At 39.6% G+C, this 15,054-nt stretch overlaps 1 protein-coding gene across 6 annotated transcripts in view; it reads left to right on the top strand.

Moving 5' to 3' along the window:
• KCNK10 (potassium two pore domain channel subfamily K member 10) overlaps nt 1-11,865 on the top strand; it is a 70,100-nt gene extending 58,235 nt beyond the window's left edge. For all 6 annotated transcript variants that reach the window (XM_032691576.1, XM_032691579.1, XM_032691578.1 and 3 more), the window contains 2 exons: nt 2,731-2,873; nt 3,574-11,865. In XM_032691576.1, the coding sequence (XP_032547467.1) occupies nt 2,731-2,873; nt 3,574-4,197 (767 nt within the window). In that variant the 3' untranslated portion in view covers nt 4,198-11,865. The remainder of the gene's footprint in view (nt 1-2,730; nt 2,874-3,573) is intronic.
• Nucleotides 11,866-15,054: the final 3,189 nt, after the last annotated feature.

The following is a 15,054-nucleotide window of genomic DNA, read 5'->3' as shown; positions in this document are numbered from 1 at the left end:
GCTACTACAGGAGCTGCAGCATTTCAAAAACTGCATTTTGTTCTCTAACTTTGGCAAAAATTGTTAAGGAAAGCTTATGTGGAAGAGAAGGACTAATGGGGTATGCTTTTTAGTGCTTGGAGGATACTCTCCAAGATTAAAACAGTACCAGCAGAAACTGTAAATATCCACCCTTATCAGTTTCGAAAGAGGGAATCAAGATAGTCGGCTAGAGAGACGAGCGATATTTTCTTTTCACACAACTGCTTTGCTAACAAAAAGGTAGTTAAAATAAATGTTTTTTTTTCCCATCAGTGCATGATCTCTACTCTTCATTCCTGTTAGCAGTCCTAATTAAAGGCATTAAGATATTTATGTTACAAACAGTCATAATATGCGACTGTTTTCTTACTTTCTATGAATCAACAAAGCATGAATGAGTTAAAAACATCAAATAAAACTACAGGGATATATAAAGTTTTCTTTGCTGAAGAACTGCAGACAAGTCTGTTTGTAGAGAAGACTAATCCTCCTCTTTTTATGACATAGTGGTATAGAAGACATGAATTATTGAGGAAAAGAAAAAGCACAGAACAAAGAAAGACTCAGATGTGAAGAAAAAAATGTTTAATGAGCATTCAGTTACAGAAGTGATTGTATGAGCTTGGTTCATTTTAACCACTTAAATGTGTAGAGAAGCTCACTGAAATTCTGTCTTTGTGGTATCATGCTGTGAAATAAAAATAATTCACCATATTTTTCTTAATCATATCACACTTCAGTATTGTTTTCTTTAATAATATAATAGTAAAAAAGTTCTGAATTTAAATTGTTCTATATGCAACATGATTAGGAGAATATAATCCACAGCTGGGTGGCTACTAACAAGCACAGTTTTTCAAAAATCAAATGGAAGACCCTGGATAGGAAAACTTCAGAGGTGATTTCATGATAAGAGTTTAAGGCAGGTGATCACCAGGAGATTTGGGTTTTATTGTTGGCTTTGAGAGAGATTTTCTGTCCCTTTTATTTTCTGTCACTTTAATCTCTCAGTATCTCTGTCCCTTCAACATCAAATCAAAAATACTACATTGTAATGGGTAAAATAACATCAATGGAGCTATGCCGGTTTATTCCACCTAGAACATTTCCCAGCTCTTGGTAAAATAGTAAGTTTTCGTACTATTATCAGAAATATAATTGTAGATGAAACCTGAAAAAACCAGAATATCTGATAGGCTGAAAAAAGTGGTCTCATGCTTTCTCGATCACCTCATTATTCTGTAAGATAGACCTAGACAATCTGTTTCCTAGTAAGCTTCCTCAGGGACACGTATGATCAGAAGAGGCTTGTACCATGGCAACAGCAGTTACCGCCTCCCATTGTTTCACCCTCTTAAAGACTGGAAGAAAAGAGTGTGATTCAGGCAGTATATGGAGAGAGATTAACATCAAAACCAATATTTGGGTCCCTGCCAATTCTCAAATGTCTGACCTTCCATGGGGATGTTCAAATACCATACCTACATTTATATTGAGTTTTGATAAAATTAAAGAGTCATAGCAATGTCTCAGATTGCAAAAAGGAAAGAGTAAAATGCCAAACTGTGTTGTATGGTGATTTTAACAGGGGAAAATCCTAGAATCTCTCTGCAGTCATGCAGAGGTATCAGTAGGTATCTAGCTATTATCTAACCAGGCCTGGAGTCCAGGAAATATGCAGTCCTCTGCCTGAGTCTCCTGGTAGGCTGGCTGTGCAGGCAGAGATTTACACAAGTACCACCAAGGTGGTGTTTGTTTACCTGCACTGAGGAATACAGTGGTGTCCATGGGGCTGTGCAGACTCTTTGCTGCTGACTCTCTTCCACTCAAGGCTGTGCCTGCTATCACTGGCTCTCATTCTTGCAGTGCACATAGCACTGTGGTAGGACTGAGAGTCTCAAAAGTGAGGCTGTGGTGGTCTTTTGGAAAAGTTTATTTTATTCTGTGGTAGGCAGCAGTTTGGCTGCTACTGCACTTATTTTAGGCTCTTTGTAGTCCATTAAATTTGCCAAATGTCTCATTCTTGTTTTGCCAGCTCATCCTGAGACTTGCATGAAGAACATACAGGATCTTTGTTGCTTGCTTTGATCCATATCTCCTCTCAATTCACTGGCCAGAGAATGCACCCCTCTAAATGATACCCAAGCAGATTGTATACTGTATATCCTTATTTTCAGGTCTGATGCATGGTTGGCTTTCAGTTAGATATCCTGATTTGGAAGGGATACAAAGCTACATATCTTTCTTCTGCACATAGGTCTCTTAATCCTGTAGCTAAAACCAAAAAGTCTGGAAATTCTATAACCTAAAGGGGTTGATCTGTAAAGTTTCTCAACTACCAGGCTGCAGGCACTTCAGTATAAGGAAGATTAGCTGTATATAACCTTTTTCTTGGACGTGTGTTTGTGCTGTTGCAAGTACTATCAAAGCGGAAATTTCAGACTTGCTTCAGAGTACGAGTAGTATAAAGAAAAGTGTTTACTAGATGCTCTGGCAGGTCACACAGAAGCAGAAAAATAGGTAATTTTGAAGAGTTTTAAATTAAGAACAGACTGTGTTCCTCCCATCTGACAGGCTTCTTGTCTATTATCAGAACTACAGTGATGTTGTCAAGAGTTAAATACTTTCAGGCATTTCTCAGAATTGCAGATATTTTGTCATAATTTTGGCATCTTATGATTCCTAAGCATAAGTATATGCTTATTTCAGGAGGAAATGCTGACATACATTACCGAGAGTGGTACAAACCCTTAGTGTGGTTCTGGATTCTTGTCGGCCTTGCTTACTTTGCTGCTGTCCTGAGTATGATTGGAGACTGGTTAAGAGTCCTGTCCAAGAAGACACAAGAAGAGGTAATGATTAGTAATTTCTCAGAATGTGTTTTGAAAACTCCTCCAGGTGACTTGAGTGGTATTTGGACAGTTGTGCAATGCAAACCTCCATTAAAGAGAGCTGCATTTGCCCCTGAGAACTCTAGACTGGCTCAGTCAGAGGGCCAGTTGAAATTATCTAATGGGCATTTCCAATGATAACTGCTCTGTGACTCTGTGGCCCTGAACAGGACCTTCGGTGGGACTGAACAGCTCCATCCATAATCAATATGGGAAGATACATTACTGTACTGCTGCACTGGTTGTTGTGCTGCTCTGAAGCATATTGGTTTAATTATATGTGATTAATTTTGCCCACTCCAGACCATCTACTGCTGACCTTATGAATCAGGAATTTTGTTCTTTACCAAGGAGGGATTAGCACGAACAACTCTCATCATGTAACACAGCTATAAAACGCATGAGGTGGCAAAGTGTGACACAGGCAGACAAGTTATATGCCCCATAAGCCATCAGCTAGTCACTAATTGGTGTGTTTAGAGATGGATGGAGATGGTGTGTTTAGAGATGGATGCAGTGGAGACGGGACCACTCTCTGATTTTGTGCCAGAGAAAAAAGTGTTTATGCTGCTATTCTAAAGGAAAGACTGTAGCTTCATTTTGCTTTTTCTTTTTTTTTTTTAATTTTTAAAAATTAATTTCTCTTTCTTCTTCTGTAAAGGTTGGAGAAATAAAAGCCCATGCAGCGGAGTGGAAAGCAAATGTGACGGCTGAGTTCAGAGAGACACGGAGGAGGCTCAGTGTGGAGATCCATGACAAACTTCAACGGGCAGCCACCATCCGGAGCATGGAGCGCAGACGCCTGGGCCTGGACCAGCGAGCCCACTCCTTAGACATGCTCTCCCCAGAGAAGCGCTCTGTCTTTGCTACCTTGGAAACAGGGCGCTTCAAGGCCTCCTCTCAGGAAAGCATCAACAACAGGCCCAACAACCTGCGCCTTAAAGGGCCAGATCAGCTTAACAAGCACGGGCAGGGGGCATCCGAGGACAACATCATTAACAAGTTTGGATCATCCGCTAAGATGACCAAAAGGAAAAACAAAGACCTCAAAAAGACCATCCCTGAGGATGTGCGTAAAATTTATGAGACCTTCAGAAACTGTTCTTTGGATGAAGAAAAAAAGGAAGAGGAGACAGAGAAGATGTGTAATTCCGAGATCTCTTCTAGCACTGCAGTCCTGACCAACTGTATCCAGCAGCACTCAGACCTGGAAAATGGAGAAATTCCCAATGAAACCAAAGAAAGGGAACAAGAAAACAAAGCATTACTTGAAGACAAAAATTAAATATAAAAGATGCTTGACTTGAATTAACAATGTTAGTGGTTTTATATGTATATATATATTGAGACACGTGCCTTATACAGACTCCTTATTCAATCTCAATTATATAGCATCGAGGAATATTTCACTGTGCCATAAAGACTCAAGCTTGCTCTGCCAAAACAAACCAGGAACACAGCACTGCAGAATGGCAACAGAAAGCTACGCACATGGAAATTTCAGCCTGTATAAGATTACCAGGGCAAGATACAAGGGAAGGAATTGAACCATGGCAATATCACCAGAGTGCTCCTGCCGTGGCATATTAGACAAAGGGCAGCTATGCAAGAAGAGCCTGTGAAATGGATGAAAAAGAGTGTATCTTTGTAGGGGATTATGCATCCATAAAGCCTTCCCCTGGTGATTAAAAAAAGGAGAAATGATTGGAGTGAACTAAAAACTTTCAGTAAGGCTTAGTTTATGTTTTGGCACGTGATACAAGCTAGTTTCTTTTTCCTTTTTTTTGAGTCAGATGCATTACCTTTCTAAACTCCAAAAGAATGTCTATGGACGCAACCACCAGCTGGGTGCTGGTTTGAAAAATCAACACAGGTGTATGTAAGGGTTGGATTACTCTTTTCATTAAAAAAAAAAAAAAAGAAAAGAAAAAACTCCATAGGTATTTATCTTAAGCAGTGACAAAAAAAAAAAAAAGAAAAATGGATTTTTTTCTCACAAGAAAGTGCATATGAAGAAAATGCAACATCTCATGCTATGTTGTTTAAAAGGAGAGAAACATCAATTTAGTATTTGGCTAAGTGTATAAAACAGTGGGCCAAGTGGTTTTTTTAAAGAATTTCTCAGTCACACTTTCTACCGCAGAAAAAAACCCTTCAATTTTAATGCTGTAAGACTATGAAGACAGAAGGGAAGCTACAGCTTTTGTGTGTTGGCAAACTGCTGTTCTCTGTAGCTGAATCTGAATTTTAGGCATAAGAGCATATACACAAATCAAATGAGGGCCAGGGCTACCATAGAATCTCAGGGTTCTCTGCCCCTTTTGCTGGGTTTGGGTTTAGACATAAGCTGCTGTCATAATCTCAGAAAAAAAAAAAAAAGAAAAGAAAAAGGAAATTTAGGAGAAGAAGTTAAGAAATGGTGGTAAACTTTTAAGTGCTTATAGCTTTAAGTGCCATTAATGCTATCATATTTTGTAACTTTTTAAACAAGTACTTTGAATTATTTGTTTTATTTCCTTTCAGGTACTCTCTTTGTTTGACAGTTGCTATCTCTTTTCCTGATAAAAACTAAACATGAGCTCTCTGCATTTCTAGAGTAAAGTGAAATATATCCAAACTGTGGGCATTTTTTAAAAATCTTTTGTGCTGTCTGGACATATGGATATAAGAAATAGAATTGTCTCTAGACTTCACAGTAAATATTCAAAGAAAAGGCTGCAAAATAATTAATGGGAATTGCAAAACATACTAAATTTTTTATAGCCTCAGCCTGTGGGCTACTGTGTGTGCCATTTCAGACAGAAGATTTTGCATGCTGGAAATGAGATACACATGATTGTGCCAGCAATGCTTTCTCTGTGCTTTCACAAAATCCTAAATATTCCTACAATTCAAACTGTAGGCTTATAGGTAAGGTGAGCATGGATATTGATCTCAGAGACATACTGACTCTTGCAAGCTAGTCAAACATACGGATACTTGCAGATCATACAGACATGGATTTTTGGAATTGCATGCCCCCCAAAATGCATGTGTCATTCTGTGATAGTTTCTGAGATTTTATGCACAATGAGCCAACTCAAAATCAAACTGGTCACCACGATACATGATTGCCATGGCTATGAATGGAAGCATGGCTATGCAAATGCAAATTTTGATTATGCCTATTTGCATATCTAATGACTGCAGGATTTGCAGGAGTAAGCTGAATTCCACTAGTGCAGAGGAGGAAAGTTCGTAGTACGTTCTGTCTGCTGGTTCACTTCTCTTGAAATGTCAAATTGTCTTTCTAATTTCATTATCTGTCTGAAAATTAAGGATGAAAAAGCAATGTTTGAAAAGTTTCAGGTCATTTGGGATTGCTCTAACTCAGTCAGATCCAACAGAAATTGAATTCTGGTTAGTTCCCCAATGAATCTCTTAAGGTGCAGGGCTGTGCCCTGGCTTTATCTTACCAGGGGGAGGGCAGTAAGCCCAGTCTCCAGAGGAGCTTTCATTGGACTCAAGAGCTGCCATGGCTTCTGGAGACTTTTATGCCAGGCAGCCCTGTGCTCAGCTTCATAAACGTGCAAATGGCAACTTGTGGCCACCCTCAGATCCCATCTTCCTCAAGCCACAGGCATACACCATCAAGATGCAGGTCTGTTCAAGCATCACAGTTCTTCAGCCTTCCTATTGCTCCTGGTTTTGGGCAGGCCTTGAGTATCACATATGAGCAAATGTTCTGAAGTCTCATGCAGAAGCACAGAGCATCACTTGCTAATTCTGTAGTGCCAGGATGAATAAAGCATACCTGGATGCACTAAGGTTTTATGTTCAGATCTGGGGTTTTATTGTGGTGGTGGGAGGTTAGGATTGAAATCTACAGTTTAGGTTTGGCTTTTAATTCCAGAAAAGATTCAGAAGTGCTCAGACATGTGATTTGGGTTCTGGGAATTCAAGTATCACCTCGTTACATCATTCTATGCTTTGCATCTATGAAGGATCAGGCACCCAAAAGCATTCCATCTGATTCTGAAAGCATGCAACAGTGCTAACAGTTCTCCTTGGTTACCACATGCCAAGACCAATATCATGCACGCGGTGTTACCTGTTCCTTCAACTGAGTTCTTCTCATGAGAAATGCTTGCCTGCAATGGAAAAGTTCTGCATAGTCGCACAGACAGATGTAATGATATGGAGATGCATTTTCTATATGTGAAACATAGGACTTAGTCATAGCCAGGGCATTTCTGCTGGTTAGGATCAGGGAAAGTAAACCCTGTCTTGTAGGACTTGTCTCTGTGAGCAGGGAGTTGGACAGCGGGCAAATCATGGAAAACAAGTCAGTGTGGACAAGTGATTGAGGAGGCAAAGTTTGGTGGGCAAATTCAGAACTGTTTGCTCTGGTGGGATAGAAGGTCAATGAAATCTTGTCATAGTTTTAATCTAAACTTTCTGAGTTCTCAGCCTGTTCCCTGTCCAGATTCTAGCTGATGGTGCATGTGTGTCTCATTCTACTGTCTGCTTGTCATGCCATGCAGGAGCCCCTGGCTGACATTTTATCAGCTGTTTCTTCAGCACCTCCTGGTTTGGGATATAATAGTTCAGGACAAAGGGTGATACTGAATAAACTCTCAGTGAGATACTGAGCAGAGCATTTGATGACCTTTTGTATGAAAGCAAAATGCTCTCTTTCATTCATCTCCATTTCTGAAACTTGCTGAGAAAGCTGCCAGGCTGCTACCAGAGTAAATACTTTTTTCTATAATATGATTGCCTATTAAATACCTCAATATGCATAATTTTTACTATAATATGAGAAGTGCAAATGGTGTATTGCATGGAGGGCCAGACAGAAATGTCTGACACCTAAAATGGCATTTTAATGAGCTAAATTGCTTTTCCCCTGGTAAAGGACATCCCTTTGTTTTAATTATATGCAACATTTTGGGAGAGAATCTCAGCTCAGACATCAAGAATTTTATGAATAAAATTCTCATCTTCTGGCATTTAGTAATACCTATAAAAAACTTATTATGTTATTTCTAGTGAGGCTGTTCCACCATTATAGAAAGTTTTAGCAAAAGTAGTCTGAACCATATCCAAAACTCCTTGCTCTAAATTAGGGCTTTTCACAGCAGCCTGAAAATAAGAAGTCAAACAAAAGTGTGGGTACCGACTTTAGCACTGAGATCGTGCCCTGAGCACAACATAACTTGACATGGGGACTGGGACCTGAAAGAACAAAGGAAACGTGTTTTTCTGTAGCCACAGCCCTCACACACAGAGGACAACTCAGCTTCTGTTTTCCCGCAGCTTTCAGCTCTGCAGTCCCACTGTCCACTGCCTTGTGCAGGAGAATTCTGCTAAGCCACTTTGGTGATCCTCCTGAACCATTAACCATCACTGAACTTGTGCAGATATTGCATGAGTGGTTTCAAAAAGATGTGTAACTTCATCCATGTGGCAGTCTGTGAATTACATTACCCTTTAATAGGGAACATTATTTCTAATAAGTCTTATTAGAAGTAATAGCAAATAAAATTTAAAAAACACCAGTGATTTATATTCATAAAATCTGATTTTGGTTGTTGCTTTGACATTATAAATCATCTGAGCTTCTGCTGTTTGGCTTTATGATGTCTCTAGTACAAGTCTGCTTCTTCCAAAGCCATTAATGGACTATGCCAGAGACTTTCTATAAGATTCTCTAACCCATAATAAATGAAAGTGTATGTCTGTGAGTTCAGGCTGTTAAAAACCCTGTCCTTAAAAAAACCCTGCATTTTCCTGAAGAATTTGTGTTTATGCTGTACATGGCCTGTTTGTTTGCCAGCTTTCATTTTCTCAGGGGTTTATTTGTGTTGTCAGATTGCATGATGTCTGCTGCTCTCACTTTTTCCATCGTCCACTAGAAATAAATTACAGGCAAAGACCAACTGTTATGTACTAAAGTAGAACAAGAAGTCTTCTACTAAACAGATTAAAGCTAACTGGGAAATGCTTCAGTCCTCCCTGTACATTTGCTTGTTCTGAACTATGTTTTGTCTATCTAAGGCCAAAATCTGCTCCCATCAAGTCTGTGCAGTAAAGTGGAGGTGGCTTGTTATTTTTAAGCTTTTTATAGCAAAGTCCTGCTGTTTTAACTCATCTCTACAGTGCCATTTATACTTACTGGAATGGCATTATATCAATACTAAATACAAATTAGCTCAGCTTCAGAAACAGTTCCCTAGGCATTTAAATATCAATGAAAACGCAAGGTAAATCAACACAAATCTGTGGAACTCAAGCAAAGGCTTGTAGATTAATGTATGAAACTGGTTGCCTGAAATATATCAGCAAAAAAGTGTAGATCTGAAAATTCCTTTAGGTTGCCAAAGTTTTCCCAAGGTCCCCATCTCCTTTACTACCAGTAGCAGTTACTCTCTTTAATACCATTGCTGCAGTTGAGAGAGCTAATTTGGGGTGTCCTGATGTAACCAGCACGTGATCTGTGAGCTGGATCATGGTGGGTTGGGAAGGTCACTCAGAAGGCAGGACTTATCCACAACGCTGCTGAGTTCAGGAATCAGCTGAAGAAAGATCCCGTGCAAACGTGTGCATGCCCAGCGTTCGCATGGCACAAGTAACTGGTTCCTGCACACAGATTTACTGGTGATGCCTCCCTGCTCCGTTCAGGTAGATGTGAACTTGTTGTGCTCCCTTGTCTCTGGTTACAGGTCACATAGGAGCTAAGTCTTATTACCAGGAAATACCAGTGCTGCTGCTTTTGGGGGAAAGTGGACATTTCTATAGCATGTGGCTTTTTGAGGCAAATAGGATCTGCTTTCTGTGGCTGATCTTTAGAGCAAACCACAGGCAGGTGATACTTCGCATGTGAGAGAGAATACTTTTGTCTCCCAAATATATTCTACCTTCACAGTCTTTTTTTCCTGTGAGAGCTGGGTGCTTAAAGAGTAAAGCTTATGATGTCTACTGTGAGATGTAAGCCAAACATAACAGCTTTCAGCCTACCATTTAGCAGTTTCTCAGATCCTAGAGTCATGTATTAGCTATAATTAGACAAAGGCAGGGTTTATGTCTAGATCTCAGCTTCCCAACAATTTAAATTTATTCAAGACAGTGTTTCAATGTAGTTTCAGACTGATTTTTTTCCGAGTTCTAATAGAATTTGATTTGGACCTTGGACAGGACCGAGAAGCCATTATTAGTAATTTTCAGCTTTGCATTTGAATAAGAACTTTCTCAAAATTTGGGGAAACATTTTCTTGGGATGCTGTTCAACTATTTTTCCTGATCAAATGATACTATAAGCAATCAGCAAATCCAATTGCAAGGATGTTCTATCTACTTTCTTGTCTCTGTCCCTCTTTCACTCTCTCTGTAAGATTTAATGGTGCTTTAGAAAGGAACTCTCAGAGAAAGGACAATTTCCTAAATGTCATTACCAGGGTACAGAGCAGAATGTGCTTGTACCATCTTGAAAAGTTTTGCTGCTATTGTCTTTATTTTATGATGTAATGTTTTGCAAAGATTGAAAAAAAAAAAATTGCAACAAAGACTGTCTGGATAAACTCGCTTTTCTTGTTTGTTTTTTTTTTTTTTTTTCTCTGTTACCCTACCATCCAAAAGGGTAAAGGAACTGTAATTAAACTTCTGTTTTTCTCCTTAGTTGACAATCTAGTTTGCCTTATTTTCTGGGTGTCTGATTTGGGAAGCCATGGTGCTGGGCTGGTTTCAAGAGAGGCACAAACTTCCAGCCATACCGCTACTCATACTGAGCCATTTCTGCATTTAGTGACCAGTCAGTAGGGAAGCAAGAAACAGAATTTTGAGGAGGCTCTGTCTCTTGTTCCTAGTTTCTTCCCATGGAAATTATTTGCCTGGATGACTGGAAGAAGTTATTCATGCAGAGAGGAGTGAGGAGGTGAAGCTTTTTGACCTTGGGAACCACAAGCAAGCTTGGGGTTCTCTTTTAATATGAAATCTTTTGTCTTTTTGCAGCTTTTTTGATGTCTTCATGTTGACTACCTTCTATGTCAGGCCTCAGTTTTCCTTGCTTCATTATTTTTCCATCACCTTGGGAAACTGCAACACAGGCCAGTGTACTCAGAGGGTGCAAACTCTTGAAGTATGGTTTCTTTGTCAGCAGATGGGGGTGATAAAAATTCCAGCAAGCATGGTTCATATGTCTGTATAGTTTGTATAGAGACCCCTTGTAACTGAGCCTTCACTTGACTTTGGGGAAAAAAGAAAAAATAAGAAAAAAGCCTTCTTTGGATTGAGCAAAAAAACTCCTGTTTATGTGGTATTTTTATATGCTGTTTATACTACATGCTCCATACTGGTTCTTGCTACTTACTCTGTATTAACTGTGTAAGTCAAGACATATTTCTCCAAAGTCCACCTCCATTTCCAAAATTATTTCTTTTCCCTCAGGAGCATGAGTCTTTTAATTGGACCTTCTTTAGCTATTCTGTATCCCTCTTGGTTTTTTGTGCAAAATTGGTTATTTGCATTTTTGGGTTTATCACATCCTCATTCTGCTTGTTCACTTGATTTTCATTTCCAGGGCCAGATTTTTATCAAGCTACAGCTGTTTGCTCTGACTTTGTGACCTATTGCCTGGGATATACAGACAGCTTTGTAGTTTCTAGAGTCCTCCAGCAAGTTGACCTATTTAGCTAGCTGACCCAAGTCATTGTTCCTAGAGGTGATTGAGAAAGACAATGAAAATAAGAAAAAACCCCTGACAAAACAACAAAAAGCAAAAGGGTGGATGTGTGAAAAGTTGTGAAATACTTTTTGTGCTCCAAAATCTGTATGCAGGATGCTGAGGGTTGCACCAAAATTCTTGCTGAAGCATCATTTTCTCAGTACAGACTGCTGTTTTGAATAACATCAACTATTTTTGAAACAAATTGTTATATGGTAAAAAAATTATTAAAGTTGCTTTAAAAATAATAAATTATTATATAATAATAAACTAACATACTAAAAGTGAATAGTGCAGGAAGGAGTATCTCACAGAGATTTCACAACACATTGTTTAGCCTGGCAGGTCTCACTGCTTTCCAGCAAAGCTTTAGATCATTTCCACAGGGGACCTTCTCCAGTGTAGGAGCTGCCTCTGGATCATCCCTTCTTTTTTTTCTGGCACAAGGTGCTGATGTTTTTCTTGAACATCTTTTGGCAGTGCCATTTCTGAGGCAGTGCAATGTAAATGTCATTACTGAACCCAATTTAAACAGGATGGATTGACACCATAGGTTTGACTCAAAGCAGTTAACTAAATGGACCTGTGCCGCTATTTCCTTCTAAGTATTATTATAAGACTAAGAAGAATAAAGCAGTAAATTAACCTTGTATTACACTCCAGAGCATGTTGTGACTGTGAATCTTAGTTGTGCATATGAGGAACGTGTTTATGTTATCCACTCCATTACACTAAACCACAATGTGACAAATAAGTTGTGGGACAAATAATTGGTGGGAGTCAAAAACTGCAGTCCTCTCAGATTTAGAACCATGAGAATAACTTAAAAAAAAAAAAAAAGAAGACTGTAAAATGAGCAACATAGTCCTAATTTTTGGCAGAAATATGAATATTTCTTGAGGTGAACAACTGACTTTCATGTGCAACCAAAAGTCAAGGCAAAATATGGCTATTGTAATTCCTGGGGGAAAGAAAAACCACCAAAAACCCACCACAAACCAAACCAAAGCACTCCCTCCAACAATCAACAACCAACAAGAACAAACCCAGACCAAAATCTTCTCCCTATGCCAGTATTTCACTGAACATATCTGGTCTTCTATACATTTCATGCTTTTGCGGGTGGCATCAATGAAAATTAATACATGCAGGCTGCATTTTACTCTTGTTAACCTTTCAGAGCTAATCCAGCAAGGAGAAAGTCACCTGGCTGTTAATCCCTTGTATATACTATGCACAGATCTAACAGTTGCAAGTTAATTGCTTCCCCTTTCGTGAATATCTGGGCTGAAGAACAGACAGAAAATTCTACAAATGACAGAGTTTGGCTTGCAGATCTCTTCTTCCTGCAAGGGTTTGTGAGAAAGAAATACCCAGCATGTTCCAGGGCGCAAGCTGGGAATGCAATGATTGAAAAAGAAACAAAACAGCACATAAACTGAGGCTGTTTTGCAAAGAGTCATTAGAGACAGACAGGAACCTCATATTTATGATGTTGTATTACAGACCTGGGAATGACTTTAAGATGTTGCAGCAGGAAAAAACATGAGCCCTTGCAATCATTGTCACATCTGCTGAAGTGCATTGAGAGGCTGGAGTCGGTGTGATACTCCTCCACAGTGTGCAGCAGGCTTTTGAGGGATTGAGCACAAATGAATCATAGAATATGTCAAGTTGGAAGGAACTCACAAGGATCATCAAGTCCAACTCCTGACCTGCACAGGAATGCACCCAAGAGTCACACCATGTGCCTGAGAGTATCATCCAAAGGCTTCTTCAACTCTCTCAGTCTTGGTGCTATGACTGCTTCCCAGGGGAGCCTGTTTCAATGCCCAAACACCCTATGGGGGAAAAACCTTTTTCTAATATCCAACCTAAACCATCCCTGACACAGCTTCAGGCCACTCCCTTGGGTTTTGTCACTGGTCACCACAGAGAAGAGATCAGTGCTTGCACCTCCTCTTCCCCTCACAAAGAAGTTGTAACTGCAATGAGGTCTCACCTCAGTCTCCTCCAGGCTGAACAAACCAAGTGCCCTCAGCTGCTCCCCCTACGGATTCCCCTCAAGGCCCTTCACCATCTTTGCTGCCCTCCTTTGGATGCTCTCTAAGAGTTTAATATCTTATGATGACTGCATGTTTTGTAACAAGGGAAATGTGCATTATCTGAGTAACAACAAGATTTCTGGTGTGCCTTAGGTGCAGAAAGATACAAGTTGTGCTGTCAGATTTGCACAGAAATGTTTAACCCTCCAACCGGGGGGGTCTCAAAGACAACAACCTGCTCAAGGGTTTAGCCCAGACTCTTTCCTAGAGTCCATCTTGTGGGGAATGCATGTTGTGCTGTGAAGCCAATTATATCATTTCCATTTCTCATTCTGATGGAGCTCAGTTTGACAAACTAAATGTACTTTGTCAAAACAAAAAACCCCCACAAAATAGCAATAAATACCCTTTTACAGGCTGCAGTTGTCACTTTTTTTCCCCTTGGATTCCTTCTGCACAGTTGCCTGCTGAGAATGATTTATAACAAACAACAAGATTGCTGTTTGGAGAAATGTGTATGACTGGATTTCTCATGGGAAGGAAAAGAGGAGGAATCTCAATCCCCCCGAAATCTAGGCTTGTCTTAAAACAAATTAGAAAATAAAACTTTTACTACCTCACCCTGCAACTGTGAATTCCTTTTTAGCAGGATCTTATTTTATCTTTCACAGCTTAACAAGAGTTTTAAATAATTTAATTTCTGCTTTTGATTGCTTAAGTTTCCTGCCTTGCTAAGCCTGCTCTAATCTATGAAAACAGGTGGCTTCCTCTCTGTAGATTGGACCTCCTTCCCTCAGGCTGAGCATTAATAAACTAGCCATGCACATTTCCAATACTACATGAAGCAATCTGATCTCATTAGATCTTACTTGGCAGTTTCCAAACAAGCCAATTTAATGCAACAGCAAAAGAGGTTCAGGCTGTGCTTGGCAATTTCTCTTGCCCATCATCACTCATACATTTCTTCCTGGGTTTCCGATTCCTGCTTGTCTGCTCCTCATTAACACCCCTAGCAAGGGGCCCACCTAAGTTTAATCTAAGCTGTCTGCAAGGTAGTTCCTGATGTATGTTTTTTCATGTGTAAGGTCAAGATGTGAAGGCCAAGAAAGCTAAGGTACTTTCTATCAATATGATAGTGAGCATCATATTTGTGGTCCCAAGGCTGTTTATTTTAAGCAGTGACCATCTTGTATGCTGTGTGGATCTCTACACTGTGTGGATCTTACCTGTTATTAATATGGGTAGTAAATGCCCATTGAGCATTTGGATGATGGGGAAATGAGTACATTGGGGATGCTCTCAGGTGCTGAAAAAAGTTTCAAAGAAATAAAGTGTTATATGTCAAAAATTGTAGCTCAATAAGAGGAAATAGTTAAATCTGTTCCTCTCTGTGTTT

Source organism: Chiroxiphia lanceolata, chromosome 6, assembly GCF_009829145.1.
Source record: "Chiroxiphia lanceolata isolate bChiLan1 chromosome 6, bChiLan1.pri, whole genome shotgun sequence".
NCBI classification, from domain to species: Eukaryota; Metazoa; Chordata; class Aves; order Passeriformes; family Pipridae; genus Chiroxiphia; species Chiroxiphia lanceolata.
This window is presented reverse-complemented; position numbering and strand designations above follow the sequence as displayed.